Source organism: Cannabis sativa, chromosome 1 (assembly GCF_029168945.1).
Source record: "Cannabis sativa cultivar Pink pepper isolate KNU-18-1 chromosome 1, ASM2916894v1, whole genome shotgun sequence".
Lineage (NCBI taxonomy): Eukaryota > Viridiplantae > Streptophyta > Magnoliopsida > Rosales > Cannabaceae > Cannabis > Cannabis sativa.
Window position 1 is genome coordinate 10,536,685 of NC_083601.1, and position 14,261 is coordinate 10,550,945.

Genomic DNA, 14,261 nt, shown 5'->3' on the forward strand with positions numbered 1-14,261 from the left:
ATTATGCTCCCTAAGTTTGGCATAAACTGATTGTTCCCAAGTACCGATTTATCTGTTCGACATGCAATTAACAACCAGCTTTTAACTAGGGATCATCTTAGCTCTATTTTGGCTCTCCCCTCCACCAAATGCTCTGTTTGTGATTCAGAAAATGAGACTCATTTTCATCTCTTTTTCAAGTGTGTTTTTGCTATGAAAGTGCTTGTTGTGATCAGTAGCTGGTTTGGCTTCCTGCATTGGCCTAATGACGGCATGAAGTGGCAGAATTGGTGCACTAAAACTCTACACAATTTACAGGTGTGCTTATTGAATTCGATCATGACAACTATCATTTATTTTTTTGGTTTAATAGGAATAAATGTATTTTTGATGTACCTGTTATAATGTCAATTACATTTGTTTGAGGGTCAAAGAGCTGTCAAAGCTAGAGTTTTGGGAATGAATTTACGTAGGCTTAAGAGTGAGGAAAAGCTTATTGGGAATGTAGTCAAAGACTTCTAGTGTTGGCCCTGTGCTGTTGCTGTGTTTAGCTTGGTCCAGGAGTTCTGTTTTGTTTTGTTGATTTGAATAAATTTATATACTTTTTTGTTCAAAAGAAAAAAATACATTGTTTTCTTAAAAATTCCCAAAATTATTTTTTAAGATGTTGTATTTTATTAAAGAAAAAGAGCTGAGTTTATTTTTCAACAATACCATATTTAAATTTTTTAAAATCACATCATTTTCTTATAATTAGCTCCAATCATAATTTTCTACCCAAGACCCCAATAGGCTTGGCCCGATCCTGATAGTCCTCATATTCATAGGGAAATTTACAAAAATACTGTAATTTGGATTAACTTTTACAAAAATACTGTCACACGGAAATCTTTTCAAAAATACTGTATTTTTACAAAACACCAGTAAAACACAAAGCAGAACAACTCAAAACACCAGTAGAACACCAGTAAAACACCAGTAGAACACTAGTGAAAACTTAACACAGTATACTGCAGTATGAAACTTATAAAAAAACACAGTAAAAAAGTAAAAAATACCGCATGACAGTATTTTTGTAAAAAAATAGCAAAAATTAGTATATTATGTAAATTTCCCTATTCATATTATATTAATGGACTTAGTTTAACATTCAACTACAAATTATTTAGGAAAAAAATGATTTTTTACAAAAATACTAGATTTTGGATAAAAATTTACAATTTTATTGTCACGTAGAATTTTTTACAAAAATACAGTCTTTTTATAAAACAACTTAAAACAACTATAAAATAAAACAACATAACAAATAATTAAAAAAACAGTAGAACAACTTAAAAATAACCATAAAACAACCGTGAAAACTTAACACATTATACAATATAAAATTTCCACAGTATTTTTTTAAAAAATTCTACCGTATAGTAAATATGAAAAAAAAAATAAAAAATTTCAGTATGTAATGTAAAAATTTCAATTACAAAACAACGTAGTATTTCACCCGTTACTTCTCCATAGCATAAGAAACAAAAACTTACACCAACATACGTAATGGCCACAAATGCCTTTTGTTATTCTATTTCTTTTTTTCTTCTTCTTCTTACTAATACCAGTTTTAATAGTTAAATAACCACATTATCATTTTCTTACTAAATAAATTTGCTCTCATCAACTTTTGCTTCAAACTTTCATACTTAAAGACTTTTATACATTCCTTTTCAAGTTTCTCAATTTTGCATTTTTTAATAGACTCTCTTAATCTTTCATTAGTTTATTTATTAATGAGATAATTACATAAGGCACTATTTTTTGTAAAAAAATTACATTTTTATGTTTAAAGAATTTTTTTTTTTATATTTTTACGGTTTTCCATATAAAACAACATGAAAATAACAAAAAAACTACATAAAAGTAACATGAAAATAACATTTAAATAACATCAAAAAATAATATACAAATAACAAAAAATCAACAACAAATTAACAAGAGTACAACATAAAAGACCGTATTTTCTGTAAATAAAATTAAAAAAAATCGTAAAAATGTTTAAAATTTCGTAAGACCGTATTTTTATAATTTTTTTGTTGCTTTTTATATAAATTAATTTTAAAATAAATTTGAAAAAAAAAAACTTTTATCCTTAAATAATTTTTTAATTAAATTATAGCTTGACATCACTACACCAAAAACAACATTTAATAACACTCAAAAATGTCACAATTATACAATTTTAGTAACATTTATAGCTTTTGTAACAATTGTAAGAAATGTAAGATATGCTCATGTGAGGTAAAGTAAAGTGTCACTAAATAGTTCACTTTAGTGACAATTGAAAATGTCACTAGTAAATATTTAATATATTTATTTGTTATATTTAAAATAATTTTAGTGACATTTTAAAATTGTTACTAAATTATATTACTAACATTTATAAAAATGTTATTAAATTATAATTTTTTTTTATTTTAAAAATAATTTTAATGTCATTTTAAAATTGTGACACAATTATAGTACTCGCATTTATAAAAATATCATTAAATTATTATTTTTAAAAAATATATACAAATTATTAATTTTGTTATTAATCGTATACTATTTAAAATGTTATGATTTTATTAATATTAATACCAATTTAACTTATTATAAATAAATATATTATAATAACAAAAAATAAATTATAATAAATACTATAAATTATACAAGCATGTCTCAAAATAAAGTCTAAATATTTCTTAAACAACAATAAAATTACAACAGTATTATTTATAAACAACATATGGTGAAACTTTTATTACAAGGAAATGGAAACAAACACCAACCAAAAAGAAATATATAATTTACAGCTTTACATACACAAGTTCAAATTGTTAAAATTTAATTTTTGTTTTTATGAATTAATTTGCTGTAATGATTATATGTCTTAGTCTTTGTTGTTCATTTTCTCTGGCTCTTCTTATACTTCTACCTGTAAAATGCAAAGTATAATACGAATTGAATTAGTAAAATATTGGTGAATAAACAATTAAGTAAGATGAAACTTGTTAAAAGACAAATAACATACATACATTGTGTTTTCTTTCATCACAATATCTAACTAAAAAAACAGCTTCCTTGTAATCTCATAAGAAATGAATAATTATGATTTCTATAGGTAAAAAAACGGAAAACAATGAAAAGGCATTACATATGAAAAAACATTACATAAATAATAGTTATATGAAGAATTAAATTGCATAACTTACTTTATTTGTGAAGATCATGAAAGAAGAGATGAAGATATAGTAAAAAGACCTTTGGACAATAAGATAAATTTGAAAGCAATGGGATTGGTTTTATATTTTAAACTCTTGTTCGTGGAAACAATGGTGGCTGGCTTGGAATTAATGGCTTTTTTTTTGGACCTTGGCCTGAAATGGTTACAATATTTTAATGAATATTTTGAGGATAATTGAATGAGTGTGGTGAGTAATATGACTATATGAGTATAGTGGTGGAGCTTTTTGCTACCGTTGGACACCGTACAAGGTGTCCCAGGGTACTACATCCCTTCCTCTTTGGAATCATATTGCATAAGCAATAGAAATTTTACCCATTTTAGGGCTCTGGTGCAAAATAAATCTTGTATTTTTTTCTGTCTTCTCCCTGAAAAAGTTTCCCCCTTTAGTTTGAATATGAATACCCAGTCTGTTTCTGCGGTGGAAGAGATGATCGAAGAGGTTGAAAATTTCAGTCTGGAGGATTTCTCAATCCAGGTTCAAGCTGACGACGAGGCAGCTCGAGCGACGGTGGCATCTACGGTGGTGGGTCGTTTCTTCTCTAAGAAGATGGTTTCCAATGGCACGTTGAGGAAGGCCCTTTCGGGTATGTGGAAGCTTAGCCGTGGGTGGCGTCTCCAAAGCCCTGCTCCTAAAACTTTCATCTTCCGTCTGAACCACCCACGGGAGGTGAAGTATGTTCTGGAAAATGGCCCGTGGAACCCGTGTGGAGGTTTTATGATGGCTGTGGCTCTACCGGAGGATGGGAAATGGGAGTCTGCTGATTTTTCTGGTCTAGAGATTTGGGTGAAGGCATTAGGGGTCCCGATGTCTTACTTGACAGATGATTGCTTGAAGAAAATGGCCAACCGAATGGGGACCCTTGTTCGTGCAAACAAGGTCAGGCATAACGATATCATCGTGAAGGATTACCTGCGGTTTCAAGTTAGAATCAACCTTCAAGCGCCTCTGTTAGCAGGTGTCTCGCTACCGGACCTCGGGAACAAAAAGGTATGGAGCTATTTTAAATATGAACGTTTGCCTCTGTTTTGTTATAAATGTGGTGTGATTGGGCATGAAGAGGAGGTTTGTTCTGGGCGTAAGAGAATGGTGGCTGTCCATGACGGACGAACCATTCCGATGTATGGTCCTTGGCTGAGAGATGGTTCTAGGCTCGATAATGGTTTTGCTTTACTTGAGGTTGAGGATCTTGAGGACCGGCGTCGTCTTGAAAAACAAGAAATTCATGTTCCTAACAATGTTGCTTCTCCGAAGGGGGTTTTGCCGTGGGTAGATGGGAGTGATGAAATTAATACGGGTTTGGAGTCTCGACCTCTTATTGGTGATAATGGGGGGTCAACTCGGGTTGAGAAGGAGGGAATGGAAGGTGTTGTTTCACAAAGGTCCGATAATTCTTTTGATGTGGCTTATAATGATTATGTGGATTGCTCTCACTTTCCGACCCAACATGTGGTTCATGTGGCTAATATCTTTAAGGAGAAACTTGGGCCTATTAAGTTTGGAGCTCCTAGAGAAGATGGAGATTCGGTTGGAACCAAATCGGGGATTACCAAAAAGCTCAAGAAGCCTCGGGTTGTGGGTCCTAGAGGCATTCCTAGACCTTCGATTTTTGGTAGATCCATGGATGTTTTGGAGTTGGCTAAAGGAAACAAGAGGAAGAAGGCCTCAGGTAGCTTTGATCCGAAGAAAGACTTTGTGGATGAGAGCCGAGGTCAAGTATGCTTCATTGGTGTTGATAAAACCGGAGTTAAAGATGTTTTTGGGGAAGTAAGTGGTGTGAACCAAAGCATTGAGTCCGATAGTAGAGATGAGGGGATGGACCAAAGTAAGAAGGCGAGATTGATCACTCAAGCCTTACGTTCGGAGGAGAGCTCCTTTGATTCAGCTAATGATTCGGAGGCTTTGACCCGTGGGGTTTTGGGAGTTGGAGACCATGTGATGGGGGCCACTCGAGGGGAGGGTCAAGTAGTAATCACAGAATCGGCACCGGCTCGGCTAGGGGTTTGGAAAAAGTGGAGTCATCAGCGATGTCGGATGCTAGAACTCCGTTACTTTTGAATAAACTGGACAATGATGTGAGGAGAAACGTTCAGGATTTTTCTATGGCCGAGGAGGTGGGCCGAACCATGCCCCCCAAAGCCCCATGAAGGTCCTTTCTTGGAATTTCCGCGGACTAGGGAGTCCGGCGGCAAAGAAAGCTCTTCGAGCTTTGGTTCACAGAGAAGATCCGGATGTTCTGTTTCTTATGGAGACTAAGGTTAATAGTTTGCGTATGAATGGTATTTGGCGCGGTTTGGGTTTTGGTGGAGCGGCGGTCTCGGATGCTCTTGGTTCGGCCGGGGGTACTTGTCTTTGTTGGAAGGTTGGTGTGGATGTTCAAATTCTTGCAGTTGACCCCGGGGTTACTTTGGCCTTGTTTGCTAATGTTCTCCATGGCCCGAATTGGTATGGCCTCTTCGTTTATGGGCCCCCTACTCCGGCGGCAAGAAAGGAATTTTGGGAGGAAAGAACGATTGAGATTCTTGCTCTGAGGCACCCTTGGCTCTTGGTGGGTGATCTTAATTCGATTCTTAGCCAAGAGGAGAAGTTTGGTGGTCGTGTTGTGGAGGAGTCCGATGGCCAGGACTTGAATGATTTTCTAGCTATGACAGGTGGGGTGGATTTGGGCTGTGCTGGTAATTTCTTTACCTGGTCTAATGGTCGCCGCTTCAACGAGTTGATTAGGGAGAGGTTGGATCGGGCCTTATGTGATCCGGAGTGGCTGGTGGATTTCCCGAAGGCGGGGGTTCGGTCTCTTGCCATTAAAGACTCTGACCATGCCCCTCTTGTTCTTGATCTGCTTTCGGATAGGGAAAGATTTCGTACGCCCTTCCGTTATCTTGATGCTTGGTCTCGGGATGAGACTTGTAGGGACGTGATCCGTCAGGCTTGGGCCATCGATGTCCGTGGTTCTAGAAGCTGGCAATTGGTTGCCCGCTTGGATAATACCCGAACTTGCCTTTCGAAATGGAATAAAACCCACTTTGGAATGTGTGAAGAGAAACTGAGGATCCTCAATAAGTTCCTGATTGAGATCCAAGGTCGTGTTCCTTCTGATGCCAACCTGAAATTGGAGGCGGATATTGTTCTTGAAATTGAGGAGGTGGAGGCTAGGCAAGCCGAGATCTGGAAACAAAATCTCGGGAGCTTTGGTATCGCAATGGCGATCGGAATACGAAGTTCTTCCACGCTGCCACGGTGATCAAGAGGAAACGTAACTTTATTTCTGCGGTGTGTGTGGATGGTAACTCTAGGCTTGAAGGCAGACAACACGTTGGGGAATATTTTCGCTCTAAGTTCATGTCCATGCTCTCTTCGACTTCCCCTGGTGCCCCGAACTTTTCAGACTTGATATCCCCTTGTGTATCGGTGGAGGCTAATCAAGCGTTGGTTAAGATTCCTACGAAGAAAGAGATCAAGGATGTGGTCTGGGCTATGCCTCCCCTTAAGGCCCCGGGGCCTGATGGGATGCCTGGTAAGTTCTTTAAAGATCATTAGGACACGGTGGGAAAAGATGTTGTGGCTGCGGTTTCTTGCTTCTTCGAGATGGGAGAGTTCGTCAAGGATCTAAATCAGACCTTTGTTGTTCTGATTCTGAAGAAAATGGGTGCTAACTGCTTTGATGATTTCCGCCCTATCAGCCTTTGCAATTTTACTTACAAGATCATCTCCAAGTTGTTGGCAAATCGGCTGCGCCCTCTCCTCAAGGGTTTAATTTCCCCCTTTCAATCGGCTTTTGTGCCTGGAAGATGGATTGCTGAGAATAGTATAATGGCTCATGAAGTTTTAGATTCCTTCAAGAAACTCAAGGGCCGGGAGGGGTTTGTTGGTCTGAAGCTGGATATGTCTAAAGCCTATGACCGAATTGAATGGGGCTTTCTAGAGCGTACGTTACAAGCTTTCGGTTTTGATGCCAGATTTATTGGTTGGATTATGTACTGTGTGAGTTCGGTCTCGTGGTCTATCTTGTTGAATGGGGGCCCCTTGAAGCAATTTAAGCCGTCTCGTGGCCTCCGCCAGGGAGATCCCCTATCGCCATACTTGTTTATCCTCTGCAGTGAGGTTCTCTCTCGGATGCTCTTGGCAAAGGAAGCTGAGGGTCTAATCAGTGGTTTTAAGGTGAGCCGCTGCAGCCCCTCGATATCCCACCTTATGTATGCTGACGACACCTTTGTTTTTTGTAAGGCGACTATCGAGGAAGTGAACACCGTTCTTGATTGTATCAATGAGTACGGGGCGTGGTCGGGGCAACGGCTGAATGTGCAGAAATCAGCCTATGTCTTCTCAGATAATACGGCCCGGGACACGCAGCTTGAGATTGTAGAGAGGCTTGGGTTTCGTAAGCTGGGCTCGGAGGATAAGTTCCTGGGCAACCCGATTCTGTGGACTAAAAGTAAAATGAAAGATTTCAAGTTTTTAAAGGATAAGATCCTTGCTAAGATTGAAGGGTGGCGATGTAAACTTTTGTCTCAAGCGGGAAGAGCTACCCTTATCAGATCAGTGGCCCAAAGTGTCCCTATGTACTCGATGTCCTCTTTCCTCCTCCCTAAGGGTCTCTGTAGAGAGCTTGATCAAGCGATTCGCAAATTCTGGTGGACAGGAGGAGGTGACAAAGATCGCTATTTGGCCCTTGTGGAGTGGGATGCCTTATGTCTCCCGATGGACCGGGGAGGTCTTAATTTCAAGAAGTTTGAGGATATTAACTTGGCCCTTCTGGCGAAACTTGGGTGGAAACTTGCTTCAGGCGATACCTCTCTCTGGTGTACCATTTTCAAGGAAAAATATTGGGGCAGAAGTGGTCAATCCTTTTGGACCGCCTTGCTGCCTGGTAACGCTTCTTTCGGAGCTCGTGGTATTTTGGCTACAAGGGATCTTATTAGGAAGGAGTCTTGCTTCATTATTGCCAATGGTAATTCGGTGGACCTGTGGAATTCCCCTTGGATCCCTTGGTTAGAGTGGAACTCCTTCAGAGCTGCCTTTAATCCAATGATTGTGCCTACGTCACTTAAAGTGTCTTCCTTGCTCAATGATGAGGGGGAATGGGACCCTCTGCTTTCCCACAGGTGGTTGGTTCCTAGTGTGGCTAGCTCTCTTCACCTGATTAAGAGTCTCCCAAGCTCTCAGCATGATCTCCTGGTGTGGAAGGATGCAACCGATGGAATGTTCTCCCCTAAGGTTGCTTATCAGTCCATTATAAAACAGAGAGGTAACAACTTCGATGTGATTTGGAATCGTATTTGGAAGCTAAAAATTACTGAGAGGTTGAAGATGTTTCTGTGGAAGTTGGGTAGGGATGCCCTTCCTTTTGGCAGCCGATTGCAAAGGATTTTTGGTAACCTGGTAAATTGTGTGTTGTGTGGTGAGAATGTGGACTCCTGGTTGCATCTCTTCTGCCATTGCCCGCTAGCTAAGGCTACTTGGTTTGGTAGCCAATGGGTGATCCGAGGTGAGAATCTGAACTTCCCTTCTCCTAGAGATTTTATCCTTTGGTTGCTTGATCCTGGCTTTTTAGGAAGTGCTAGCATAGAGGATAGAGAGGCCTTTTCCAGGTTTGGAATTTGTCTGTGTGATGAGCTCTGGAATGCTAGAAACAAAGCCTATCATGAACAGGAGTTTCCGACTTGCTTAGCGAAAGTTAATTCAGCGTGTTCGGCCATGAGAAGGGCCTGGGAGGAACCTGTCCGGATCGATGTCCAGGTGGGTTGGGATTTTGATAGGGATCGGCTCAATGGAAGAAGAACTGTGTATGTCGATGCGGCTTGCAAAGACTTGCGGGCGACAGCGGGTATAGTGTCGAAGGAGGTGGACGGAAGACTCTCCGGAGCTCTTACGGTTCAGCTGACTGTTTCAAATCCTCTTGAGGTGGAAACTTTAGCCTTGTACCATGTTGTCCTGTGGTGTGTTTCCCAAAACTGGCGCCAAGTTGTTTTCGTCTCCGATTGCCAATCGCTGGTGAAGGGAATCCACAGTCGTGCAGCCCCTAATTGGCGTCTGGCATCGTCATTTTGGCTGCTGCTACATGCTATTGACATGCTCCCTCTGGGCGAATTTGTTTGGCTCCCACGTACTCTGAATCAGGTGGCTCATAATGTGTGTCAATGGACTTTTAATTTTCCTTTTTCTGGTGTGCTTTCTGCTGAGGACTTGGCCCCTCTTGTGGTCATGTAACTGCTGGTTTTTGCTCTGGTTTAGAGCCTTTTAATATATGAGTTCCTTTCAGCAAAAAAAAAAAAAAGAGTATAGTGGTGAGTAGTTGTGAGATGTAGGAGAGAAAATCAAGGGATATGAGAGCATACGTTGGTTTTTTTAATATATTATTTTATTATATTTTTTTGTTAGCAGTTTAAATTTTAAGTTATTATTTACAATTATTATTGACAAATTAAAATTACTATTAAATATTTTCAGTAACTATTTTTTTTTTTTATTTTAAGTGACATTTTAAAATAACATTAAATTTAATATTTTGTGTCCTTTTTACAAATGTTAGTATTAATATATTTTAGTGATATTTTTTAGATGTTACTAAAGTTAAATATGAAAAAACTAATGGCATTTTTAATCAAATGTCACTAAAGTATATAGATAGTTACATTTTAATAAAATGTTATTAATTAAAATGTCAAGTCTTCTCTTTAAAGTGACATTTCCTATCAAATGTTACTTAAATGATATTATTATGACATTTTTTACAAATGTTACCAATCCAAATGTCACCAATTCTATATTTTGGTGTAGTGATGCCACCTCAGCCCCAACAAATATCACATAAATAATTTGTTAAGCATTTAGAAATAACATAAATGATAAGTGAAAAATTTAAGGAGATAATTAGAAGGGATGAATTGATGAATTCATTTTTTCGTATCTATTAATTAAAAATATTTTATATTATATTTTATTAAAATATACTAATTTTGATGAGTGTATTGTTCAATATATTCTCACCAATATATTTACTTTTAAAATAAGTTGAGGAATACTTTATTTTTGTTCGTATCCATTAATTAGAAAGTAATAGTTCACTTTATAAATTATTCTTTATTTATATACAATTTCAAGTACACTATAAATTACATTTTTTTTTTCTAAAAAAATTTACTTATAACTTTGTTTTTTTTTTTTTTTGTGGCAATATAACTTTGGGTTGATTAGACATTCTTTACTAAAATAAATTTGGGACAATTTTAAAAAAACATACGAAAAAAATAACAAATCTGTTATAAACATTAATAATTATGTGGATGTCCAAATCTTTTATTTATTACCATTAATCGTAATCAATATTCCTCTTTTTTAGTTTCCTTTTTTCTTAGTTTCTTAATATCTCACTCTTGTATTTGTATAAATAGGGGTTCACCCCATTGGAATAAACAACTCAGAAATTCTCATTTACTTTCTCTTTCTCTCTTCATCTTCTTCTTCTTTCTTCTCATCTATTTTATATTATTTTATAACACGTTATCAGCACGAGTCTCTGCCCAAGCTTCAAGCATGAATCTCTGCCTAAGACCCAATGTAAGTATTTTGTTAAAGTTCTTGAATTGTTTCAAAGTTACGATACACTAAATATATATTTATATATATACTCATCTGACTGAAACAATTTCAAGAATCATTTGGTTTCCTTTTTCTTTTTATCTATATATCTATATATTATATATGTATGTATATGTTTTTATATATTTATTATTAATTTCATATATATATTATGTTCTTATCATTCATAATATTTACAATATATGTGTGCTTATGATATGATAGAGAAAATCTATATAAATTATACATATATCTAAAAGATTATGTATTATCGATAAAATATTGCATATATCCTAAAGATTATGCATCATCGATAAAATATTGCATATATCCTGAAGATTATGCATCATCGATAAAATATTGCATCTATCCTGAAGATTATGCATCATCGATAAAAAAAATTGTATATATCTCGAAGATTATGCATCCTCGATAAAATATTGCATATATCCTGATGATTATGCGTCCTCAATAAAATCTTGCATATATCCTGAAGATTATGCAAACGTAATATTTATTATATAGTTGATGGATATATAATGAAAGAGATGAATACATATTTATATATATGTTCTTATATTCTTTGAGGACAATGAAAAGTAATCTAATATCGATATAGATTTTGACAAACATTTCCTGAAGTAAATGTTTTATAGTTGTCAAAAAAATGATTGTATTTATGTGAATACAACTAAAGAATCATTAAAAATGATTATTATTGATGCAATTTTATAGTGGGTTTTGAATATCCAAAAAGAATATTAAGAAAATTGCATTGAAACATCAAAGTATAAGAATAACAGTGAGCATGACTAATGTTATTTAAATACATGAGACATGTATTTATTGTTCATCATTCCCTGCAGAGAATGATACGAATTGAATTCAACTACTTTTAAAGATTGTTTGTATTAGTCATGTTACTATACATTGTTATTACTTGCAATGTTGGAAATTATTGAATCTGATGCATACATCTTGGAGACTATGCAAAAATTGTATTTATATATTCTTTGAAATATCATAAAAGAAATTGCTGAATAATTTCTTATATTTTTATGGATGAACAAGTAATAAATTTTTAAGAAATTTATAATAATGTTCTACTTGTTCAGCGTCATTCCCCGAAGTGAATGTAATGATTTTAAATAATCAATGGCATTATTTGCTACTCAAATATTTCCAGAAGAAATTGGAAACAACCAAAAGATGAAATACCACACACAATCAAAGTGCATGAAATCTGTATATCATGTGTGGGATTGAATAATAGTAGTCGCGTACCTGTAGTACGGACACACTTATAATCAAGATAAAAGTATATTTAATTATTGAATAAGTGTGAATTGTACAAATTGATTGTACATTTAGAATATTTAAATATCATTCCCTGAAGAGAATGAATAGACATGAAATTCTATTTCAAAGAATATAAATTTCACATATATTGGCAATGCCAGAAGTAAATTAATATATACATATTTTATTATTTCTTGAAATCAATAGTTTCAAACTATTGTTAGTACATGATATGTATATATATAGTCACTATATAATTCAGTTTGCATATTCCCAAAGTGGATATATAAATATAATCAAAGTGATAAAGAATCACAAAATGATTATTTGAAAAGCGTCCTGAAGAAGTCTTATATACAATTGCTACTTGGAGTAGTAAAATATATTTGTATGTACCTAGATGTATAACTTTTATCTAGTTATGAAAGTAATAAGAAATAGCTTATTGTATGTACTGGTTGTACATTTAAATATATAATATATCAAGTCATGATAATTAGACTAATGAATAGTCTATTAATAAATTAGACGACTTGTTAAAAAGATACCAGGAAAAATAAATGATATATTATGGTTATATCTATTTGACCATTACAATAACATGATGAAGTTGTCATGTATCTTTAAATTATACACATCATTAAATTGATGATAGTGATTCCTGAAGAAATATAAAGTTTGATAAACATAATAGTGACTCCTGAAGAGTGTATATGTTTTGGAGAATAATATAATTATATTATTCGTGTATATAAAAATGAAACTTTTTATGATTACTTATATGTTGTAGTGATTCTACATTACCTTGTGAAAGTTTCATTGAAATACAAATTATAGTGAACCTGAAGTTCATGAATTGAGTTATTTTGACATGATCAATCATATGCAATAAATTGTCAATGGATTTGACTAAATTTTGTTGAAGAACCAGAAGATTCTTCTCATTATTAATTTATAAGGCTCAAAAGAAGAATGTGCATATATTTGCACATAGAAAATATTTAAATTATATTTCTTTAACAGTCTTGAGCCATTATTAGATTTTTATTGCATAGTTTCTTATCGATGTGATAAGATTATATAATCATGCATTTACAAAATGTGTAAATTTATGTATTTCTTATTATACACGTGTGACTCATTCTTAGAAATGAATTAAGTTCATAAGTATTGAACTTGAACCTGAAGTTTATTGAACCTGAAGTTCAATGTCATATAATATATATGAGTTTAAATAGATATTGATTCATTGTGATATATTAAAATCCCTACAGGTGTATTAATATTATTAGATATCACAATTTTTTAAAAATTCTCTCGATCAGGGGGAGAGAAGCAGTTGGGATCGATGATAATTTTTGAAAAATGATCCTTGCACAAAGTATATAAGAACAATATAGTTCAAAATGATATATACCAACTGCAAATCAATATTATTCAAAGTTGAGATAGAATGAGTTGAAAACGCCTGAAGCGTAAATGAACAATGTAGAAATTATTAATAAATGTTCATTTGATTTTCCCTGAAGTTGTTAAATCTAGAGGTACTCATGGAGATACCTTAATGTTATAAAGTATTAAAATGATAACCGTGATGAAAACGGTACTCGAAGAGACTCCCAAGAGAAGCTAGACATAACACATTTAATCATAATTGAATCCCTGAAGTGATTCGTTATAGGTACCTATAAATGATAAACATATTTGAAAATATGTAATTTAAAGAGATCTCTATAAGTTATGTCAATATGGGAGGACATTATCATTTATTGAAATTTTTGTCGACAATAGATATTGAATGTGTGCATATGCAATAAACTAACATGAGATAGCAAGGATCATTGTATTAGATTTGTCGAGAATTATCGACATACATTTTGATTTTTGGCCAAAATATTATGACGCAGTCCAGGCAAATTTACTCACATAAAGTGAAGTAAGACCTGTAGGGTGTGCAAATAAATATTTCTAATGAGAAATCTGCATATATGTATTTGTACATAATGAATTGTTGTACAAAGTTTGCATAGACATGAGATTGATTGAAGTAAGGCTTAAATATTGAGAAAATATAATCATGATTTGATTATAGCCTGGAATATATTTTATGAGGATTTATAAGCGTCACATAAA

General features: G+C 34.5%; 1 protein-coding gene across 1 annotated transcript; it reads left to right on the forward strand.

Moving 5' to 3' along the window:
* The first annotated feature begins 6,836 nt into the window (after positions 1–6,836).
* Positions 6,837–9,458, forward strand: LOC133036343 (uncharacterized). Its single transcript, XM_061112991.1, has one exon. It carries the CDS (start codon positions 6,837–6,839, stop codon positions 9,456–9,458), a length of 2,622 nt encoding a protein of 873 aa, XP_060968974.1.
* The last annotated feature ends 4,803 nt before the right edge of the window (positions 9,459–14,261 follow it).